The 21,133-nt window shown below is 32.6% G+C and overlaps 2 protein-coding genes across 3 annotated transcripts in view; one reads left to right on the top strand and one right to left on the bottom strand.

The window, feature by feature from the left end:
* Positions 1 to 322, top strand: part of LOC114334494 (uncharacterized) — a 70,194-nt gene extending 69,872 nt beyond the window's left edge. The window contains exon 8 of the mRNA XM_050650031.1: positions 145 to 322. Within this exon, the coding sequence (XP_050505988.1) occupies positions 145 to 245 (101 nt within the window). The 3' untranslated portion in view covers positions 246 to 322. The remainder of the gene's footprint in view (positions 1 to 144) is intronic.
* Positions 1 to 20,890, bottom strand: part of LOC114334497 (histone deacetylase complex subunit SAP30 homolog) — a 37,624-nt gene extending 16,734 nt beyond the window's left edge. The window contains exons 1-3 of one of the 2 annotated variants that reach the window (XM_028284544.2): positions 20,588 to 20,890; positions 18,118 to 18,333; positions 255 to 496 (exon numbers count right to left, since the gene is read on the bottom strand). In XM_028284544.2, the coding sequence (XP_028140345.1) occupies positions 368 to 496; positions 18,118 to 18,333; positions 20,588 to 20,758 (516 nt within the window). In that variant the 5' untranslated portion in view covers positions 20,759 to 20,890 and the 3' untranslated portion in view covers positions 255 to 367. Of the gene's footprint in view, positions 1 to 254; positions 497 to 18,117; positions 18,334 to 20,587 lie in introns of those variants that run through there. The other variant, XM_050650034.1, reaches the window with a different exon arrangement.
* Positions 20,891 to 21,133: the final 243 nt, after the last annotated feature.

Genomic DNA, 21,133 nt, shown 5'->3' with positions numbered 1-21,133 from the left:
TTGTACCCCTTAGCATCTGGTCGGTCATAATACGCCTAATATTAATTGGTAATAAGATCAGCTTAGTATGAAAAAATATTCATAGTATGGGATTTGGTTTAAATCCTTATAATAATTATTAATAAAGCATTTATTTTGTTTCAGTTGACTTAAGAGACATCGAAACAGATAGCGAAGAAGAAGCAGTAGTAATACTAAACGCAAATCAGAAAACCCATAAAAAGAAACAAAAGAACAGGAAATAAATACAACTCTTTCATTTGTACTTTTACTTTTTATTGTTTTTATAGAAAAAAAATTAAAAAATATTACAACACTTAAATATGATTATGACTTAAAATTACTTCATATTTTAATTGCACGAGCATTAAGTAGTGTCATTATTGATACCATTCTTCTGATCCAGCTTGTTGGCGTTTGTCTTTACAGTGTATATGAAGAAAGTTACCACTTCTTTTTCCTTCACAGGAATCGTCTTAAAGTGCTTCATTAACGTCTAAAACAAATTTAAAATTATTCACCAGACAAATAGTAGATCAACGTATAACAAGGGTGCAAAGTCCTATTTTTGCTCCCGAGAATGAAGTTTACTGCCCGATGCGTGGCGGAGGGCAGTAATTCAAGGGAGGAAAAAGCACTTTACTCCCATGTTATACATACGCTTTTTCCACTTTCCTCAAATAATAAGTATTTTTTTTTCATTTTTACATAATTTATTTATGTAACTAACAAAATGTATTAGAGAATTAAATCGAACAAGTAGATACAGTATAACTGACAAATATAAGTCAAATTATTAATGTAAACATTGTTAAATCAAAATAACAATTTACTGTTTTTTACCATTCTGCAAAATACAGGGTGTCCTATAAATAAACGTTAAATTGTATTCGCGGTGTGCAAGTACTTGGAGGGGATACGAGAAACGATCGTGCGCGAACAGCGGAGAAATCTTGCAACTTTCTTAAATGATTCATTGTCAAATTGACGTATATTTCATACCTACTGTCATTGAAGAAGAGAAATTATATGTTGCTCCACAATATTGATATATGCAATTATTATATAAAAGTAAATTAATTTATTGTATTTTGCTTGCAGTACTGCATTTTAATAAGGTGGAGTGGGGTAAGATCGTAAACGGGGCAAGTCCGTATTAGCTCTAAATCTATTATAAGATACATTTAATTGTACAAATTAATAAGTAGAAATCTGAACTAGGTTAGTTTGAACTGAATGACATAGATGTCTGTCACTCAGAAGTAATTCTGCCACTATTTTGCCATTTATAAAATATGAGTACATGAGTAGTGGATGTCTAACCTAGAGCTGAGGAAAAAAGTGCCGATATTTTACAGCAAATTTTGTGTCTTGTGCATTTATTTATGGTAAGTATTACGAACATTGCTTAAAGTTTACATTAAAGAAATAAATCCTTTCGATCATTTGAAATTTACTGGAAAAATCACTACTCTAGTCTTGCACCGCAAATATTAGTGCACGGGGCAAGTTCGGAGCATGTAACGGGGTAAGACCGGCCTTGTGCTTTTTCCAGTCAATTTTAAAGATTTTTTTGTACTTTTTATAGTTTCTTGCTCAAATTCTTTATTTATAACCTTTTTTAGATCCAAAATGGTTCGATATTATGGTTCGAATTTATGAGAAAAACGAACCGAAGAGCGTAATCAGCACAAACAATTAAAGGAGCATTGACAGAAATTTGGACAGGCGCATAAATGCCATTCAAAAACCATTCTTTATATTTAAATGTATAGCTTATTTTAATCTGGCAAGAAGCATTTCATAAATGACGGATTAGTAATTCCGATTTTGTCCCAAAACATATGAAGATAAATTTTATTGAGTTTTAAATATCTGTTTACTAACTTGCCCCATGTATGGGGCAAGTTCGGAATAGTTACTGTTTTTTCTAATTTTTTATAAAAGTTCTAATTTCCAATGTAAATTGGTGTTTTTGGCAATGTGAATTATAACGTATTAATGTTACTTCACGTTGATACCAAGAAAATGTTAAATATTTGAAATATAATTTACAAAAATATTATTAAAGTCTAACTTAACGAAAACCGGTCCGAACTTACCCCACTCCACCTTAATTAATATTATTTACAACATACAATTGTTTACCTTTTAATAACATAACCTTAATATTAATTTTTCTTCTTATAATTTATTTTGGACTATGGCCTTGACAATAATCCAGCAACCAGATTAATATAATTGGCCAATATAATTAAAAGTGCGAAAAATGTTGCCGAGCTATGAAACCAGGTGTCGCTTTTCCGAACTTGCACGGTCCAAATAGATACTTACGTTATAGAAATTAGAATATTTTATAGGGCGTCAATACGCTATTTCATCAATGACAAACCATGACGTCACTTTTACTCCCTAGGGAGTAAAAGTACTTAGGGAGGAAAAGTACGACTTTGCTCCCTACAATCAGGTCAGGAAATGTATACTTTCGGTAGAGGTAGGTGAAAAAATAGTTTGTTCTAATAATTGTTAAACAAGAAAATTTTTACTCGTATATTAAAAAATAGGGAAATACAATAAGGGAAAAAGTTATGGAACAAATTTTATTTTCCCGACAAAAATCTCGAATTTTAGTTTTGAATTATGATTTTTCGGCAATATATCCTGACCTGATGAAGATGACATACTAGATAATTTTTTAAACGAGAATAGGGTAGGGGTCGTGTGCTAGCTCATTTAAAAGGTTTTTAATTCTCCATTCAGTTATATAAATATTGATATAATTATTTATACAGGATGGCAAAAAAATATTTAATTTAATAGGTATACAAAACAGGAAGTATGTATATAATTTATTTAATCCAACATTCATTTTACTTATTTCTACTTATTACAGAAAAAAATGTTTATTTCACAAATAAAAGTTACTTCTTGTTTACACAAATGTTCAAATTGCCATCAACCTGCTTCTTGGCATTAATTGAACAGACGAATACACTGCTTGAATATTGTGGATCATTTCTGGAGTTACAGTATTAATTTCCAATCTAATTCTATTTTTAAATCTTTTAAATTTTGTGGTCGATCGATGTAAACTTTTGATTTTAAGTAACCACATAGGAAAGAATCAACCGGTGTAAGATGTGTGCAGATCTAACACATCAGCTTATAAAACCACCGTCTTGCTGAAACCATATGTTTTGATTTGGCAAATCACCAATTTATTTTGTAAAAGATCAATATATGTTAAATGGCTCATCGAAAAAAAAATGGACCTATAATTCTATCTTCGACTATCCCTTCCCATATGTTTACTTTTTGAGGGTAGTAAGTGTGACTCAATAATCCGAGGATTTTGATTACATACATAAATCTTGATTTATTTATGAGCATTTATCTGTTTATTTATTTCAGCAATAAACTAGTTCTAATACAAGAAAATGCTAAGAAATGACTTAAATTTGACTAAAGTCAACACTATTTTTAATTAATATATGTAGTTTTTGCCTAATCAACTTCTCATTTAATTCAATAGGTACATTTTAAGAAATCAATGAGGATGATCACCAATCCAAAAAAAATGGACCTATAATTCTATCTTCGACTATCCCTTCCCATATGTTTACTTTTTGAGGGTAGTAAGTGTGACTCAATCATCCGAGGATTTTGATTACATACATAAATCTTGATTTATTTATGAGCATTTATCTGTTTATTTATTTCAGCAATAAACTAGTTCTAATACAAGAAAATGCTAAGAAATGACTTAAATTTGACTAAAGTCAACACTATTTTTAATTAATATATGTAGTTTTTGCCTAATCAACTTCTCATTTAATTCAATAGGTACATTTTAAGAAATCAATGAGGATGATCACCAATCCATCATAAAATTTACAAGATTTAAAAAACATAAATAGATTAGAAATTATATATATAACAGCACCTCAGGTCTCAGGGGCCCATGGCTTGAAATTTTTCAACTGTCTTTCTCCACTTTACTCTGTCCAGGGCAGCTGTCTTCCAGTTTACAACGCCTGCTCTTTGTAGATCCTCTCTGGCTGCTTCCAGCCAAATTTTCCGCGGTCGACCCCTCCTTCTTCTCTCACCTGTTAACAATATACTCTATGCTCATCGGCCCCCTGACATCCTTTCCACATGTCCCAGCCAGCGAAGTCTTCTAGTTTTAACCATATGGCTGATTACTGGCTTCCCAAACAGTTCTTGAACATCCGCATTCGTCCATCTTCTCCATTCGTTCTCTCTCACTTTCACACCACCGAAAATTTTCCTCAGCACACTGCGTTCCCATCTTTCCAATGCATTTTCTTCTCTCTTATTCAGAACCCAACACTCACTACCATACAGTACTGTAGGTTGCATCACCATACTATACAGGGTGTCCCGAAAAGATTGGTCATAAATTATACCACAGATTCTGGAGTCAAAAATACGTTGATTGAACCTCACTTACCTATATACAATAGTGCACACAAAAAGAGTTACAGCCCTTTGAAGTTACAAAATGAAAATCGATTTTTTTTCATATATCGAAAACTCTTAGAGATTTTTTATTGAAAATGGACATGTGACATTCTTATGGCAGCAACATCTTAAAAAAAAATTAAAATGAAATTTGTGCACCCCATAAAAATTTTATGGGGGTTTTGTTCCCTTAAACCCCCCAAACTTTTGTGTACGTTCCAATTAATTCATTATTGTGGCACCATTAGTTAAAAACAATATTTTGAAACTTTTGTGTCTCTTAGTACTTTTTCGATAAGCCAGTGTTTATCGAGATATTTTGAATATTTTTCGAATCCACCACATATTTGTATATGGTTAAGTACGATTATAGAGACCTGTTAATAATCTGAAAATTTATTTATAATTTACATTTTTAGGTGTATTTTGAAAAAGAAGCCACATCTCGATAAAATGTGACTTATCAAAAAAAGACTAAGAGGCAAAAAAGTTTTAAAATCACTGTGTTTAATTAATGGTACCACAATAATAGTTTAATTCAAACGTATACATACATTTGGGGGGTTTAAAGGAACAAAACCCCCATAAAATTTTTATGTAAATACGTTAAAAAAGAAGCTGCATCTCGATAAAAACTGGCTTATCAAAAAAATATTAAGAGGTAAAAAAAGTTTTCAAAATGTTGTGTTTAACTAATGGTATAACAATAATGAATTAATTGGAACGTACACAAAAGTTTGGGGGGGTTTAAGGGAACACAACCCCCATAAAATTTTTATGGGGTGGACAAATTTCACTATAATTTTATTTTAAGATGTTCCTGCCATAAGAATGAGACATGTCCATTTTCAATAAAAAATCTCTAACAGTTTTCGATATATTGAAAAAAATCGATTTTCATTTTATAACTTCAAAGGGCTGTAACTTTTTTTATGATCACATTTGTACTAAGGTAAGTTAGATTCAATCGAACTATTTTTGACACCAGAATGTGTGGTATAATTTATGACCATTCTTTTCGGGACACCCTGTATAACTGCAATTTTGCTGCTCTTGAGATAAGACAACTTTTTAAAAGTTTGCTTAATGCTCCAACTGCTCGTATTCCCTTCGCAATTCTTTTTTCAATTTCTGGAACTTCATCTCCTTTCTCTGTTATAGTCACCCCTAGGTATTCAAAATCTTTAACTTTCTCGAAACAATATTCTTTTCCATCGTTATCTATTCTAATTTTCAAAACCTGTTCTTCATTTAGTGTATCTCCCATTTCCATAAATTTTGTTTTGTGTTCATTAATTGTCAGACCGTACTGCTTAGCTTTTCTTTCAAAAAGGTTAAATACTCTTAGCAGTTCTCTCTTTGTTCTTGTTATCAATACTATGTCGTCTGCATATGCAAGCACCTGAGTTCTTCTATCATGGATCGTACCTTGCGTTCTGATCCCGCTTTCCCTGAATATTGCCTCTAATACACAATTGAACAGGACAGTTGACAGAGGGTCTCCCTGCTTCAAAACCCTTCGTACTTCGAACTTTTCTAAGAGGCTACCCTTCAGTGCTACTCGATTTTCTGTTCTCTCCAGTGTCATTTTCACTAGTTTGACCAACTTCTCTGGTATCCCAATTAACCGTTTCATGTTATTACATCCCAATTAACCGTTAAGTGCATGATAAAGACGTTTCCTTACGACTGTATCATATGCCTGCTTGAAGTCTATAAACAGGAGCTTCATATTTAGCTGTTGTTCGTAGGTACCGCTCTGTAACATCTTTAGTACGAAAATCTGATCGATGGTAGATCTTCCTTTCTTAAAACCACCTTGATATTCCCCTACCTGCACACTAAATTAGAAATTGGTAATATATAATTATCAAGAAGATTTTTGTCGTTGGTTAAATTATTGCCAAGAGGCAGGCGTGTGGAAATTTGAACATTTAATTTACGCGAAAATCAATTTTTGCCGAATAAATTGCATACCAATGCGATGGAAACCACGACGCTGACAAAAAAAGATGAAGATCTAGAAAGAAAAATAATGAGATCAATACTGAGACCAAAAAGAACAAGTGACGGAAAAACAAAAATCAAGACCAATAAAGAAATTCAACAAGAAATGGGAGGTGAGAACATAGTAAGATACATAAAAACAAGACAACTAGAATGGGCAGGCCACACAATGAGAAGAGCACCCACAGAAATGATAAAAAAATCACGCCCCTGCGACCAAGAAAAAGAGGGAAGACCTAGGATAAGATGACAGCACCAGATAGAGGAAGACATAAAAATAATGAAAATAAAAGACCGGAAGACAATGTAGAAACAGAAAAGATTTCAAATACATAACCAAAGCTGCAAAGACACATACAGATCTATAAGAAATAAACCAAACAGGAATAATCCAGCTGGAAAAAAATGCCTCGGCATTGTCATAATCCACTAGGATTGAACGGCTGTGATGATGATGATTTTATCACTAAATGGAGAACTGAATAACTTTTCAAGTGAGCTAGCATATGACCCCTATTCTCATTTAAAAAATCATCGATTACGCCATCATGTCCAGATGGATATCTTCACTTCATACTAAAAATCAAAAATCAATTTCGGGATTTGTCCCCAAAATTTCCTATTCTCAAAAAAAAGGAATTCATTCCAAATTTTGCCTCTCACTGTATAATGTCGTGGTAAAGTAAACTCTCCTTTTCATTAACTGATGTAAAACTCACGAAACTGAAAAGTTAGTTATAGGAAAATTTTTCAGATTATTGAATGTTGGTAGTAGATAGAGTTGTCAAATTTAATTTATAAAATATATTGCTCATGCTTTCATGTTTTAAAAAATTCTTGCCTAAAAAATTAGAATCGAGATATAAATATTCCTTGTTCGAGTCACATCTTCGATATGTTCTTCCTTTTTGGGGTTCTGGTACAGCTGCCCAACCCGATGTTATTTTTAAATTACAATAAATAGCAATGAGATATCTGTTTGGCCTCAGAAGAACAACACATTGGCGAAGCTACTTCAAAGTTCACGGGATTTTAACACTTCCTTCTTTATACATTTTAGAAACTGTTTGCTTAATTCATAAACATCTATGTATATGTATTCCAGCAAGCCCTAATCATGACTATTCCACCAGAAATTGTACCGTTGGCGTCTATTTACCAATCCCGTCCACCGAGTTAGTAAAGAAATCTATATTAAGTATATTCTGCAAAAAAAACTATACGATCATCTCCCTCTACAACTTAAATATGCAGCATCTTTCCATAAGTTCCGTAAAATGACAAAAATCTATAAATTTGAAAGACAATATATATTATTAAGTAGAAGAGTTTCTTAATCAATAACTATGTTTCAATGACAATAAAGCACATTTCTATTCTATTAGCCATATACCAAAATATGTATGGACCGGCATTCTAAAAATCGGGTGAATCCTTTTTAATTCTTTTAAAAACACTTGTAGTAAGCCTATTTACATAATCGTTTAAGGTATTCCTAGTTAAAACCTAGCTTTATTGTTATATACGGCACATTTTTGTTCCCCTTTGTTTTGCATTTGTTTAAAAAACATATTGTGTGAACAAACATATTCCGCAACTTTGTCAGTGATCCTACTACACAAAAATTCGAAATATGACACTGATTATACTATGGCTGTAATTTTCTCTAATTATCTATAGGTCTGGATCCCGCGTATGAAAAAAAAGTTGATTAATAGCAAGCTGAAAATTTGTTAATAGCTTAAGGGTGTCTAGTCGGATAAACTTTGATATATGGGAACACTGTAACAGGGGCAGTTTTAATTGTGGAACAGGTTAAAAATTTGGAACGGTCAGAACACGAAAATGGCACATTTATTTTGTCCGACAGAACAGACATAAACTCTCCGAACAGAGATTAAACTCTCATGCAAAAATCAGACTGCTATTTATCACCTGTCATAATTCCTGTCATTTGCCATATTCTACATGTTCCACTCATTAAAACGCCAATTTGGTGATAAATAGCACTCTGATTTTTGCATGAGAGTTTAATCTCTGTTCGGAGAGTTTAAGTCTGTTCTGTCGGACAAAATACATGTGCCGTTTTCGTGGTCTGACCGTTCCAAATTTTTAACCTGTTCCACAGTTAAAACTTCCCCTGTTCCAGTGTTCCCATATATTAATGTTTGTCCGACTAGACACCCTTAAGCTAATAACAAATTTTCAGCTTGCTATTAATCAACTTTTTTTTTCATACGCGGGATCCACACCTACTAGGTATGCAGACAATTATTCACCTTAACAAATTACATGAGATCATCGAAGAACTAGAAAAATAAGCTACAAAATGAATTAGTAAGACAAAGAGGATGACAAATGCACAATAATACTACTAGAATCAGTTTCTTGATGTTGTTCTGAAGCTAGTTCCTTGTGGAATTTTTATAATCAACTATTTTAAATGGAAAATAAGCCAAAATTTTACAAAAAAATGATTTTATTAACCTTTTGACGCCCAAGGTGGGTGTTGTTGCTTAGTAAAAAATTCTTCTAATAATTTATTTAATCTGACTCATTTATATCGGTAATTCAGACATGTATTATACATTTTAAAGTAGAAGACTTTAAAATGGTATTGCCAATATTGGTGAGTTGCGTTCCTGGGACGACTTTACTAAAAGATAGTTCATTTGATTACATGAAATCACCCAACTCAAGAATATCCGCCACAAAAAATCATAGCATGTGATCTGTCTTTTATTTTACTGCCACCGTTGCATTTGGTTGTCTTTTTAAAGACAGATCACATGCTATGATTTTTTGTGGCGGATATTCTTGAGTTGGGTGATTTCATGTAATCAAATGAACTATCTTTTAATAAAGTCGTCCCAGGAACGCAACTCATCAATATTGGCAATATCATTTTAAAGTCTTCTACTTTACAATGTATAGTACATGTCTGAATTGCCGATATAAATGAGTCAGATTAAATAAATTATTAGAAGAATTTTTTACTAAGCAACAACATATTTGTTTAATTTACTGTATTTTGACAACGACACCCGACTTGGGCGTCGAAACGTTAATAAAATCATTTTTTTGGTAAAATTGTGGCTTATTTCCCATTTAAAATAGTTGATTACTAGAATCAGATAGCAGATAATAGGGCTTTTCATTCACAGTCATTTGTTTCGAGCTTCTGTCATATGTTGTATAATCCGTGTATATTTTTATTATACACGGATTATACGACATTTGACAGAAACTTGAAGCAAATGACAATCGATGAAAATCCCTATAGGCAGGCCAATTTATAATCTAATATGTAGACCTAATATGTAAACAAAGGTTTGTTTACATATTGAGAACTGTCAAAGCGTATGTATTTGAATCGCCATTGGTCACTGCGCGTGTACCACCTTTATCGTGAATGCTATACGCTGTGAGCTCGTACGTAGAGGGGATATTTATAAATTCGCGAGCGCCAGTAGTGGCAAGTCTGTAAACGTTTACCGGAAATTTGACATAAATGTCAAAGTGATTAATTTAAAAATAAATTAAAAACATTAATTATAAAAAATATTAGTTGGTCAAAGCTGTGGTATATATTTTTACCTTAAATATACTTACGTTTTAAATACTGAATTTACGTTTTTTTTTAATGTTCCGTAATATGTAATTACAAATTAATCTAAATCTTAGCGCCATCTACACGATAATTGTGAAAGTATCCGAAGTAAGAAATTAATATTTCATCAATAGAACATCAAAATGATTAGCAAAATCTTAAAAAAATCTATTACAATTTAATTACTTTTTAGCGTTGTAAATATTAAGCGACAACAATTAAATAATAAATTTAAAAATTACCGGTGAAAGTTGAATTAGTAATCCGCTAGGATCGACACCAGCGAAGCTCAAAGCGTATATCGCGATTCTATTGGTTAAAAATCTGTATCTTAATGAAAATATGTGTCATAATTAAGTTCATTATGATACAGGTAGTGACATCATAATTGATATATTATACACTAAGCGCCAAAATTAACGCACCACCTTAAAAATGAGACATTTTTAATGTCTCATATTTCCTAAACCTGTTGTCCGATTTTAGTGATCTTTTTAATATGTTATAGCTTTATTCTTCAAGAATATCGATGTAATAATATTGTTGTTAAACACATAAGTGTCATTGTATACCGGGTGTAACAATGATAGTATGTTTTTTCCTCAAAGTTTGGAACATCCTGTGGAATATTCTAGCGTATATAAAATATTGAAATTAAAACTCAACTGTAACCTTAAGCTATCTTAACATTTTGCTTTTTGATTCATTCACTTATGTTGGATAATAAAAAAGTTGGGTATTTTAACAACTAGCAACGTTTTTCATCAATACAGGATGTTTCTAAATAAGTGCGACAAACTTTAAGGGGTAATTCTGTATGAAAAAATAATGACCGTTTGCTTTATAAACATATGTCCGCAAATGCTTCGTTTCCGAGATACGGGATGTTGAATTTTTTCTGCCAAACTTACAAACCATTGGCGTACATACGGGTAATCTGACCCGTATGCACGCCAATGGTGAATATAAAATTCTTAGTTGTACGTCAAAAAATTCGCAATAACTACCTCTTAAAACCTACTAAATTTCATTTGCATATCTCAAACGGTTTTAGAGCAATAAATAAATCGTCAGTTTGTAAGAAAAGATTCAACATCCCGTATCTCGGAAACGAAGCATTTGCGGACACATGTTTATAAAGTAAACGATCATTATTTTGTCATGCAGAATTACCCCTTAAAGTTTGTCGCACTTATTTAGAAACGCACTTAGTATTGATGAAAAACGTTGCTAGCTGTTAAAATACCTAACTTTTTTATTATCCAACATAATCAAATAAATCAAAAAGCGAAATGTTAAGAAAGCCTAGGACTACAGTTGAGTTTTAATTTCAATATTTTATATACGCTAGAATATATACACAGGGTGTTCCAAACTTTGAGGAAAAAACACACTATCATTGTTACACCCGGTATACAATGACACTTATCTGTTTAGCAACAATATTATTACATCGATAATCTTGAAGAATAAAGCTGTAACACTAAAAAAATCACTAAAATCGGACAACAGGTTTAGGAAATATGTTTAAGGTGGTGCGTTAATTTTGACGCTTAGTGTAGTATGAGAATAGAAAAAATAATTTTAAGATTTACAGTCCTTCAAATAACGAAGTTATGATAGTTTAAAACTAGAAATTTGTCTCCTGAAAAATTTATGAAATGGCGATTGGAACCTTATTGTTCTCAGCCCTTGATATGCAGGTAGACATTTCCAAAACAGTTGAATACAATAGGGACATAACTTGGAATTTCAAAGAAACGAAATTGTAAAGATATATAGTAGTTATTTTCCTAACAAGTGCAGAAAGTCATTCTTTTCCGCACGCGACTGCAGTTTGCCGAACGACGCGAAGCGAGAGTTCGGCAAGCAGTCGAGTGCGGAAAAGAATGACTTTCTGCAAGAGTTAGGAACAATATTTTTTCTAAGAGTCTTTAAAAAATTACCAAATCTTAATCAATTAATTTAAATAATATGAAAATACATACACAAATGAATTCTTTGACAAGGTTGTCAAAACCAAACTTTCAATATAATTAGTTAGCATGACGACGATCTTGGTTTCCATGACGATGATTCAAAACGACTGTTATTGTCTACCGATTTGACTTTCGAATATTATGTCAAAATAATTTTATTTCATCGAATTGTCGCGTTAATTTCATTAAAACAGGAACACCATAAGATATATTTGAAATAAATTAGTAAATAATATCTAAATATTAGTTTATTGCATGTATTATAATTACTTTAAGGCCATATTAACATATCTGAATTAACACGCGTGCGAAAAAGTAAAAACCGCGTGCGGAAAAGTAACACACATGCGGAAAAGTGAAACTTTCTAAACTAAAATGCGTGCGCGAAAGTAGACATTTTTGCACGCTCGTAGAAAAAAACATTTTCATCTTATTTTAGAAGATTAACAGCATCTTTTAAGCTAAATAAAAAAATCGTGTACAGTAGCATTACTCTTTCATTAGTAACAACGTAACTCTTTCACTGCGGAAAGCGCGATATCTCGTCTTCAGAGTGTTTAATAAAATGCAGATGGCACAATATAGCGTCCGATGTAAATGTGACTTCAAATATAAACTAGTTGAAAACCGCAGTTTTGGAATGGCACAAAATAAACTCCGCACATGTAGAAAGGTCTATTTTATCAAGTAAACGTCTGTTGTAGAACTGGTTGCCTATTTTCGTAAATAAATCATGTTTGAATATGAAAATTGGGTGCTTGGTAAAGAATGGGCCATAGCTTAACCTTAGATTCCTGAGGTTAAAATAGGTCGATTTAAGGGCACCCAAAGTCCCATTTAACGACAATGTTAACATTATGTCATATAGCTCTGTAACCAATGCACTTAGAGACCTAATTTTGAAACTAGTCCCGCGTAGATTTTTGTAAAGTTAGAGCGAAAGAAACATTTATTTTAAATTTTTTTAAAATACTCTTACAAAAAAAACCCAAAAAAGTTTAGATTTTATTTTTTATTTTACTTGCTTTTGTACATTTTTCAATAAAAATTTACGCGGGACTAGATATTATCTATCTACAATTACTGTAAAAATTTGGACCTTCTATCATCTAAAGAACCAGAGATATCTGACATCAAAAGCTAAAAACGTAGTATTCGGAAAATCGCAAAACATAAAACACTCTAATGGGCTATAAAGCTACCGGTACACGGTAAGTTGAGTGCAGACGTTCACAAAACAAATAGTTTTGTAACCATGAATATTTTATACTATATACTATATCGTGTTATAATAATATATCGTTGGAAAGAGAAGATTTAAGAGAATAATTTTCGATCATAACCCAAAAAACTTAAAAAATTCAATTTTCGGACTTTGGCTGCCCTTAAGCTAACTTACCTTAGTACAAAAGTTGATAATAACCGAAATACAGGGTGTCAAAGTTAAACTTTTATAAGTGTTACTTTTCATTTTTAACTTCGAATATCTCGAAAACTAATGACTTTATCTTTACGAATGAAGAGTATATTATTTGCATAGAAAGTATTGGAGAACCTAAAAATTATGCTAAAATAGCAGTTTCATCAGTGGCGTAGAATTTGGGAAGGCTCAACCATTAACTTTCCCCTGTCGTACGCCTCCGATATTAACCAGAAACGATTAATTTAACATAATTTAGTAGGGTATGCAGTACCTACACTTTCTGCCAAGTGTCATAAAGATATGTCAAATAGTTTTATAGTACCGGGCACACATAGTTCAATAAATTATTTAAAAAAAAAGAATACTTTAAAATAATTTGAGATATCCATGTCATACTTGGCAGAATATGTAGGCACTGTACACCCTTCTAAATTATGTTAAATAATCGTTTCTGGCTACTACCAGAGGCGTATGACAGGGGAAAAGTGAATGGTTGACCCTTCGCAAATTCTACGCCACTGATGAAACTGCTATTTTAGCACAATTTTTAGGTTCTCCAATACTTTCTATGCAAATAATATACTCTTCATTCGTAAAGATAAAGTCATTAGTTTTCGAGATATTTGAAGTTAAAAATGAAAAGGCACACTTACTTTGATTAATGTATTGTGCTCCTTCGATTTTAGCTTAAAATATCTCGAAAACTAATGGCTTTATCGTTACGAATGAAGAGTATGTTATTTACATAGAAAGTATTGCAGAATCAAAAAATTGCACTAAAATACAAATTCCGCCAGTGACATAGAATTTGGGAAGAGTCCCAAACTAACATAATCTATTTATTTATTTATTTATTTATTTTACGGGCAAGCCCAATTCTACAAAAATACATAGTGTACAGAAAAAAACAATAACATAATATAATATAAAAAACAGACATACAGAAATATAAATATAATATTAGAAGTAAATATGTACTATGAAATAATATTATAAAACCAAGTTAACAAATTACAGACGCTTCACTCAAATATTGATCCCATGTAAATTTCTTTTAAAACGACTGATGGAGTTGTCGAAGAGTTGTAAATTGTAAAGGGAGTTTGCTAAATTCAAGACCCTGGGTACGAACGAAAAAAGTGAATAATTAAACCTGTGGAATGGTACATAAAATGTTCGCACTTGTCTAGTGGTGCGAGGTGGTACAAACAGTGCGATCTTATTAAGTAGTTGAGAACAACTGCATATACCATTTAAGATCTTGAATAATAGCAAAAGGTCCCTTTGTTTTCTCCTGCTTGCAAGAGAAGGGACCAGCAGTTGATGCTGCCATACAGCGTAATCTTGATAGGTATGAAGCTTAAAAGCAATGTAACGGAAGAAATTATTTTGGACTTGTTCAAGTTTCCTAATGTAGACCAAGTAGTGTGGGGACCACACTGAAGAACAATACTCGAGGTGAGACCTGACCAAAGAGAAGTAAAGAACTCTAATACTGGATATGTTTGTAAAATCACGAGTTGTTCTTTTTACAAAACCCAGCATTTTCATAGATGTTTGAATGACATTGATGATGTGAGTACTGAAGCAACGAGAGTTTTCCAGTGTAATCCCCAAGTCCTTGATTTTATTAACAGTGTTGAGCAATTGGCCATCAATGTAATAGTTTGATAATATTGGGTGGTGAGTACGGTTAAAGTTACTTACATGACATTTGATTTAATTAAGGTTCATACCGTTAAGTGAACACCATGCAGAGAGGTTATTCAGTTCTGATTGCAATATGGCAGCATCATAATGATTTTTTATAACTTTAAAGCACTTCAAGTCATCAGCAAATAGCAAGGCGTTACAATCGTGAAAACAGTTGGTAATATCATTAATAAATATATTAAAGAGTAATGGACCCAAATGGGACCCCTGTGGTACACCTGACTCAACTGGAAAGGTTTGTGAGTAAAAGTGGTTTACTCGAACTTGTTGAAATCTTTCGGTTAAATAACTCTGTAACCACTGCAACAAAGGTCCACTTATGCCATAGGAGCTAAGCTTTTGAATCAGGAGTTCATGATTTACTCTGTCAAAGGCCTTGGAAAAGTCAGTATAAATTGAATCAACTTGAAGTCCCTCCTCCAAGGCTTCAGACAGAAAATCAACATAGGTCAACAAACTCAGTTCAGCAGACTTACCTGTAGTAAAACCAAATTGCTGAGAGTTTAGGATCCCGGAGCTATCGAAGGTGAGGAAATCAGTTATAATACTTTCAAAAACCTTTGGTATAACACTAAGAATAGATATAGGGCGGTAATTACTAATATTAGATTTATTACCAGATTTATATATTGGTGTGACATAAGAAAGTTTCCAAAAGTCTGGAAACTGACCTACATCCAAAGATTTATTAAATATATGAAACAAAGGTCGCGATAGTACAAAACTGAATTCCTTAAGAAAATTAGGTGGTATACCATCAGGCCCAGGACCCTTGTTGACACTTAATGATGAAAGCTTTTCGTAAATTTTGGAAATCTGGATACGATATGATGAGATATTGAGTTGAGACTGAATATGGTCAACATTGCAATTTAAAGTAATATCACTATAAACTGATGAAAAGTGATCTGCAAATAAGTTGGCAATATCATTGCCACATGAAGCTACAGTCATTCAGGGTCATTGAGTCAGGTATACAATTGTTTTCACGCTTGCTACCTACAAATTTCCAAAAATGCCTTGCGTTATTTTGTATAGAAAATTCGGTGAAACGTATGTAATTGTCATAACAGCATTTAGATAGATTTTATCAGCATAGCTTTCAGGAGTCTTTAAGGTTTTATAAATTTTATGAGCTTTTATTTTTTCCTTTAACAATTGCTTAAGCTCAGAAGAATACCAACAAGGAAATTTCTTAGTACTAAAATATTTAACTGGAGTGAAATGTTCAATGAGAGAGTAAATAATGTCATAAAACATAGCGATCATGTCGGAAAGATCTCTACCACGAAACAGGTTATCCCATTCTATATCGTCGCCTTAGTACTATAACTTGATAACTCCAAAATTGACGTTTTTGAGATAACTAGTTCACACGATCTATTTTATTTGCCTCCATATTGTGTAAAAACTTGATAGCTCACTTCAAACGGGTTAGGTATTTATTTATGATTGACGAAAGTTGATAAAACTGAAATGCCACTAATATTCAGTGCTAAAACTTGACAAGATAAGTTATCGAGCTATTATTTAATCGAAATAATCGTGAATACGACATACACTGAATGCTATAACTAGATAACTCGAGTTATCTAGTTTTAGCACGGGTTTCTCTGAAACCATTGAACTTACCACATAATTGCTATGTGTTTATTCGGTTCGTTTTAATGCAAAAATTCGAGAATTGTTAGCAGATCTGGCAACCTCCATGGCAGAGGGCTAATTTTCAACAAAATAATGTTTAAAATATTAGTTGTGTTAAAAAGTTCACTTATATGCGACTTAGCACAACATGCGACATTACCAAATGTTAACATTATGGTAGTGCTAAAAGTTGATAACTTTAATTTTTCATGTTTTTTTCCATATTGGAAAACAAATTTACACCATATTTCTAAATAGATCAGTTGCCAAAAAGTTAAGGAACAGTATTTTAGAGCCGCAGAGTGAATTCCGTATTTACCAACATCATGGTAGCAGCACAAATATCCTTAAAATCTTTAAACTCGTTTATCTCAAAACTACTAATTTCGAGTTATCAAGTTATAGTATTAAGGCGACGATATATTCTAGACATCTAGTAATCTAGGAATCTAACAGAATTTAGTAGGGTGTATAGTACCAGCACCACTTACCAAATTTCGTGTTGTTGTCCCATGCCTGTCAGGAAATATTCACAAATAAATAAAATAAAAGTTTAACTTTGACACCCTGTATTTCGGTTATTATCAACTTTTGTACTAAGGTGAGTTAGCTTAAATCGACCTATTTTAAGCTCAGGAATCTGAGGTTAAGCTATGGCCCATTCTTTACCAAACACGCTGTATGTAAAAAAATATTTCCGCACACGTCTACACTCCTATATTATTACCGCAGCAAAATGGTTAATATATTATAAGTAGCAAAATCTTAAAGATTTGAACATTGAACTAGAATTTATAACTTTTTTCACAGTCTACAACTAACACAAACAGATTATTGTGCACTCTACATATAAACACAAGTCAAATACAAATACAATTAACAACTAAAAAATAACCCCCTCTGCCTGCCTATGGATCGAAAAATCCGAAAAGGTTGTGAGTTCGAATCTCACCAGGGTCAGAAATTTTTCGTTTATTATAAATTAATAAATGAAAATAGTTTCTGTCCTTGTGAGATCGGTATTCACCGGAGGGACCGCAGATGTTCGGATACAATTAGCGTCTCTTTGCAAAGACAATGACGTCGACTTTGCAAAGTAACAAGACACTTAGTCAACACACACACTACACATTACTCCCCTGAGTTAGTGATAAGTTATAGTCTAAAAAACAATTATGAAATTGACTGGCCAGTTGGTTGTGAAAACCAGTGCCAATAAAACACAAAAAAAAACACAAAACCAAAAATAATTTACTTACATCTGCAAGCTGGGCTTTGTTCAGTCCTTGCCTCATTGGCACCTTATAATGTTTTTTGTACCTTCTCAGGGTGTTTACTTGTAATTGGTATAGATCTACTTCTGGAAGATCTGTGTCTGTTTCATTTGAGTCATCTTCCGATTCTTTTCTTCTTCTTTTTGTCCTTGCACATTGAATGATCATCTTGTGATGGTCACAGATATAATTGTGCCTTGCCTAAAGCAAAGTATAATAATTATAAACACATTCATTTAAAAATTTATTAGAATAATTAGATAATATCAAAACTGCAACTTTCAGTATCTTCAGTTTATGTTGATAGGTTTAAGTTTTTATTAGTTCAACTCATAACAATTTGACATGATAGAAAGACAAATTATAGGGAAATGCTTGAGGAAAATAAAATACATTGATACAAAATATAGGGAGTAGTTCTTCTTCTTGCAGTACCGTCTCCTATCGGAGGTTGGCTACCCTCACAGCAATTTTAACTTTATTGGCTGCAGCTCTGAACAATTGTATTGAACTGCACTCATATCACTCCCTTAAGTTTCGCAACCAGGAAATCCTACATCCCACATTTCTCTTTCCCGAGAAAGTACTTATAAAGAGGTAAAAGGAAGAGTACAAATAAGAGGGGACATATTGGAAGACTTTAATTGAATATGAGGGGATAGTCTCAGCCCTTTGCTATTCATAATAGTAATGAACAAATTGATAAGAAATACTAGAAGAACCAACCAACTACAGACAATAATAGGATACAGTAGAGTCCCTAATGTATGCAGATGACATAGTACTAATAGTAGATTCCGAGAATAAAATGAAGAAACTAATGGATATTGGGTAGAACAAATAGAATAACTAAAAATGGAAATAAACAAGAAAAAAAGTAAGATAATGAAATAAAGATAAAATGTAAAAACTCAGAACTGGAAATAGTTATAACTTACAAATACCTGGTAAGTATAATTACCAATGACAGAAAAATAGACAAGGAAATAATAAATAGGGCAAAGAAATACAACAAGTTATACTATGCGTTAGAGTAACTTGCACGAGATACAAGGATAAAAATATTTAAAAAATTAGCGATTCTGACTGCTGTGTGCAAGTGAAAACTGGCAATTTTAGAAAAACATAAGAGCAGGTTAAATGCAATGGAGATGAGACAACTAAGAAGAATTGTTAAAAAGGCAAAATGTAATGATTAAGAAACAAGAATATTAGGAGAATGGCCAACCAAGAACCAATAATGAATAAATAGCAAAGAGAAATGAACTGGTATGGGCATTTAATGAGGGTGCAACCCAACAAAATTGCAACGAAGGTCCAAGAAGCAAAGAACATTGTAAAAAGAAAAAGAGGCAGACCAAGAAAAAAATGGATATAGCAAGTAGTTGAGGTACTAGACCAAGTTGCAATGGTGCAGCAAGTAGTAGACCAAGGAAGAGATGGATAGACGAAGTGAGAACTTCTACTAAAGAGATATTGAGTGTGACCAACTGGAGTAGAGCAGCCAGGGACAGAGATGCTAGGAGGCGGATGCTGGGGGAGATCAGGGCCCGACTTGAGCTGTACTGTCATAGGAGAGAGAGTAGTAGAAGTGGGAAAAGTTAAAGAAAGATCACTCGAGGAATTGAAAATAATGACAGGAAATAGAAAAGAATGGAAGAGATGTGGGAATGAAAATCAAAATGGCTATCCCAAATCTGACACCCTAGTAGGGTAAAAGGAATGGGAAAAAGAAAGAAAACTTATAACAATGTATTTTGTGACTATAATACAATGCCACATCTACACTTCTGATTCATCATTAACCCTATCAGTTAAAATAAAAATTGATACATAATATGCCTCATTTCTATTTGTTAATTTAATTTTTTATTCACATTAGGAGTTATTTGTTACTTTTCTGTCTTCAAGAGCTACATATTCTCTTATTTATTTCAGTTGCTTGAAACTCTTTGTGTACATAGGTTGCTTTGTGTACCATTCTTTTATGTTTAGTAATACTCCCTATATCTAATCCTAATCTATCATATTATCTAATAATCTCATGTAAGGTATTAGCAGAAACATAATAATATTGAGATACTGCAATTACTAAGTTTTCAATTTACAACCAAATGTTTTCAATCTAGTTTTTCCAGAATATTTTGATCACTTGGGAGCAAAGGAAAATTTTATCCCTGTGGCTTTGTGGTTTGGTAAAGAATGTAAGTACCTAGGTACATATTATTACACAAGTATAAAAATAAATAGGAACTTGTATAAAATAAATTACGTAGCCATGTTGTTTCATAAATTCGGCCAGCATCACCTACAATTAGGTAACCATGGTTTTTAGCGGCTTTTTACTATTTTATAAATAGGAACATTCCAATTTAAATAAAAGTAAAGGAAAGTGATACACAAAAATACGTATTATGTCATAAAATTAGTAAAATCTACAATTTAGTTCACTTACGTTGCTATCTATGCCAAAATTCAACCTCCTTTGGATGGCAGTTTTTTCAATTTTTTTACTGTAGGATGCGTTTCCAGCTGGTTTTATACACCGTTCACTATTATCAATCAAACAACAGATTTGATCTGTAGGGCCTCGTGAATCCTCTTCACCCGTACTAAAACCGTTCATTTGTATTTTTAACTACAAGAATCAGCTGATTGATGCAACATCTTCCAAACCCACAACAATCCGATCGCCGAATGTTTACACCTTGAACACAGTGTACACGCGATCCCCACCACACAACGCGTAATCTGACTTACATGTCCGCACAGCACCAAGGATTATAACCGAACCGACTACAAGCAGATCCTAGCTTTCTAGGCATACGCGGTACGAATGGATTATTATACAGTGAGGACGTTTAAATTTAAGTTGGAATAAATTCATTATCTCGAGAAAGGGAGAATTTTGAGAGAAATACTGAGACAGGTCGATTTTCATTTTCAAATATGACTTTTGGTAGATATCTAGTGAGGTCATCCATCTGGGCGTGATGACGTA

The sequence above is a fragment of the Diabrotica virgifera genome, chromosome 5 (assembly GCF_917563875.1).
Source record: "Diabrotica virgifera virgifera chromosome 5, PGI_DIABVI_V3a".
Lineage (NCBI taxonomy): Eukaryota > Metazoa > Arthropoda > Insecta > Coleoptera > Chrysomelidae > Diabrotica > Diabrotica virgifera.
This window is presented reverse-complemented; position numbering and strand designations above follow the sequence as displayed.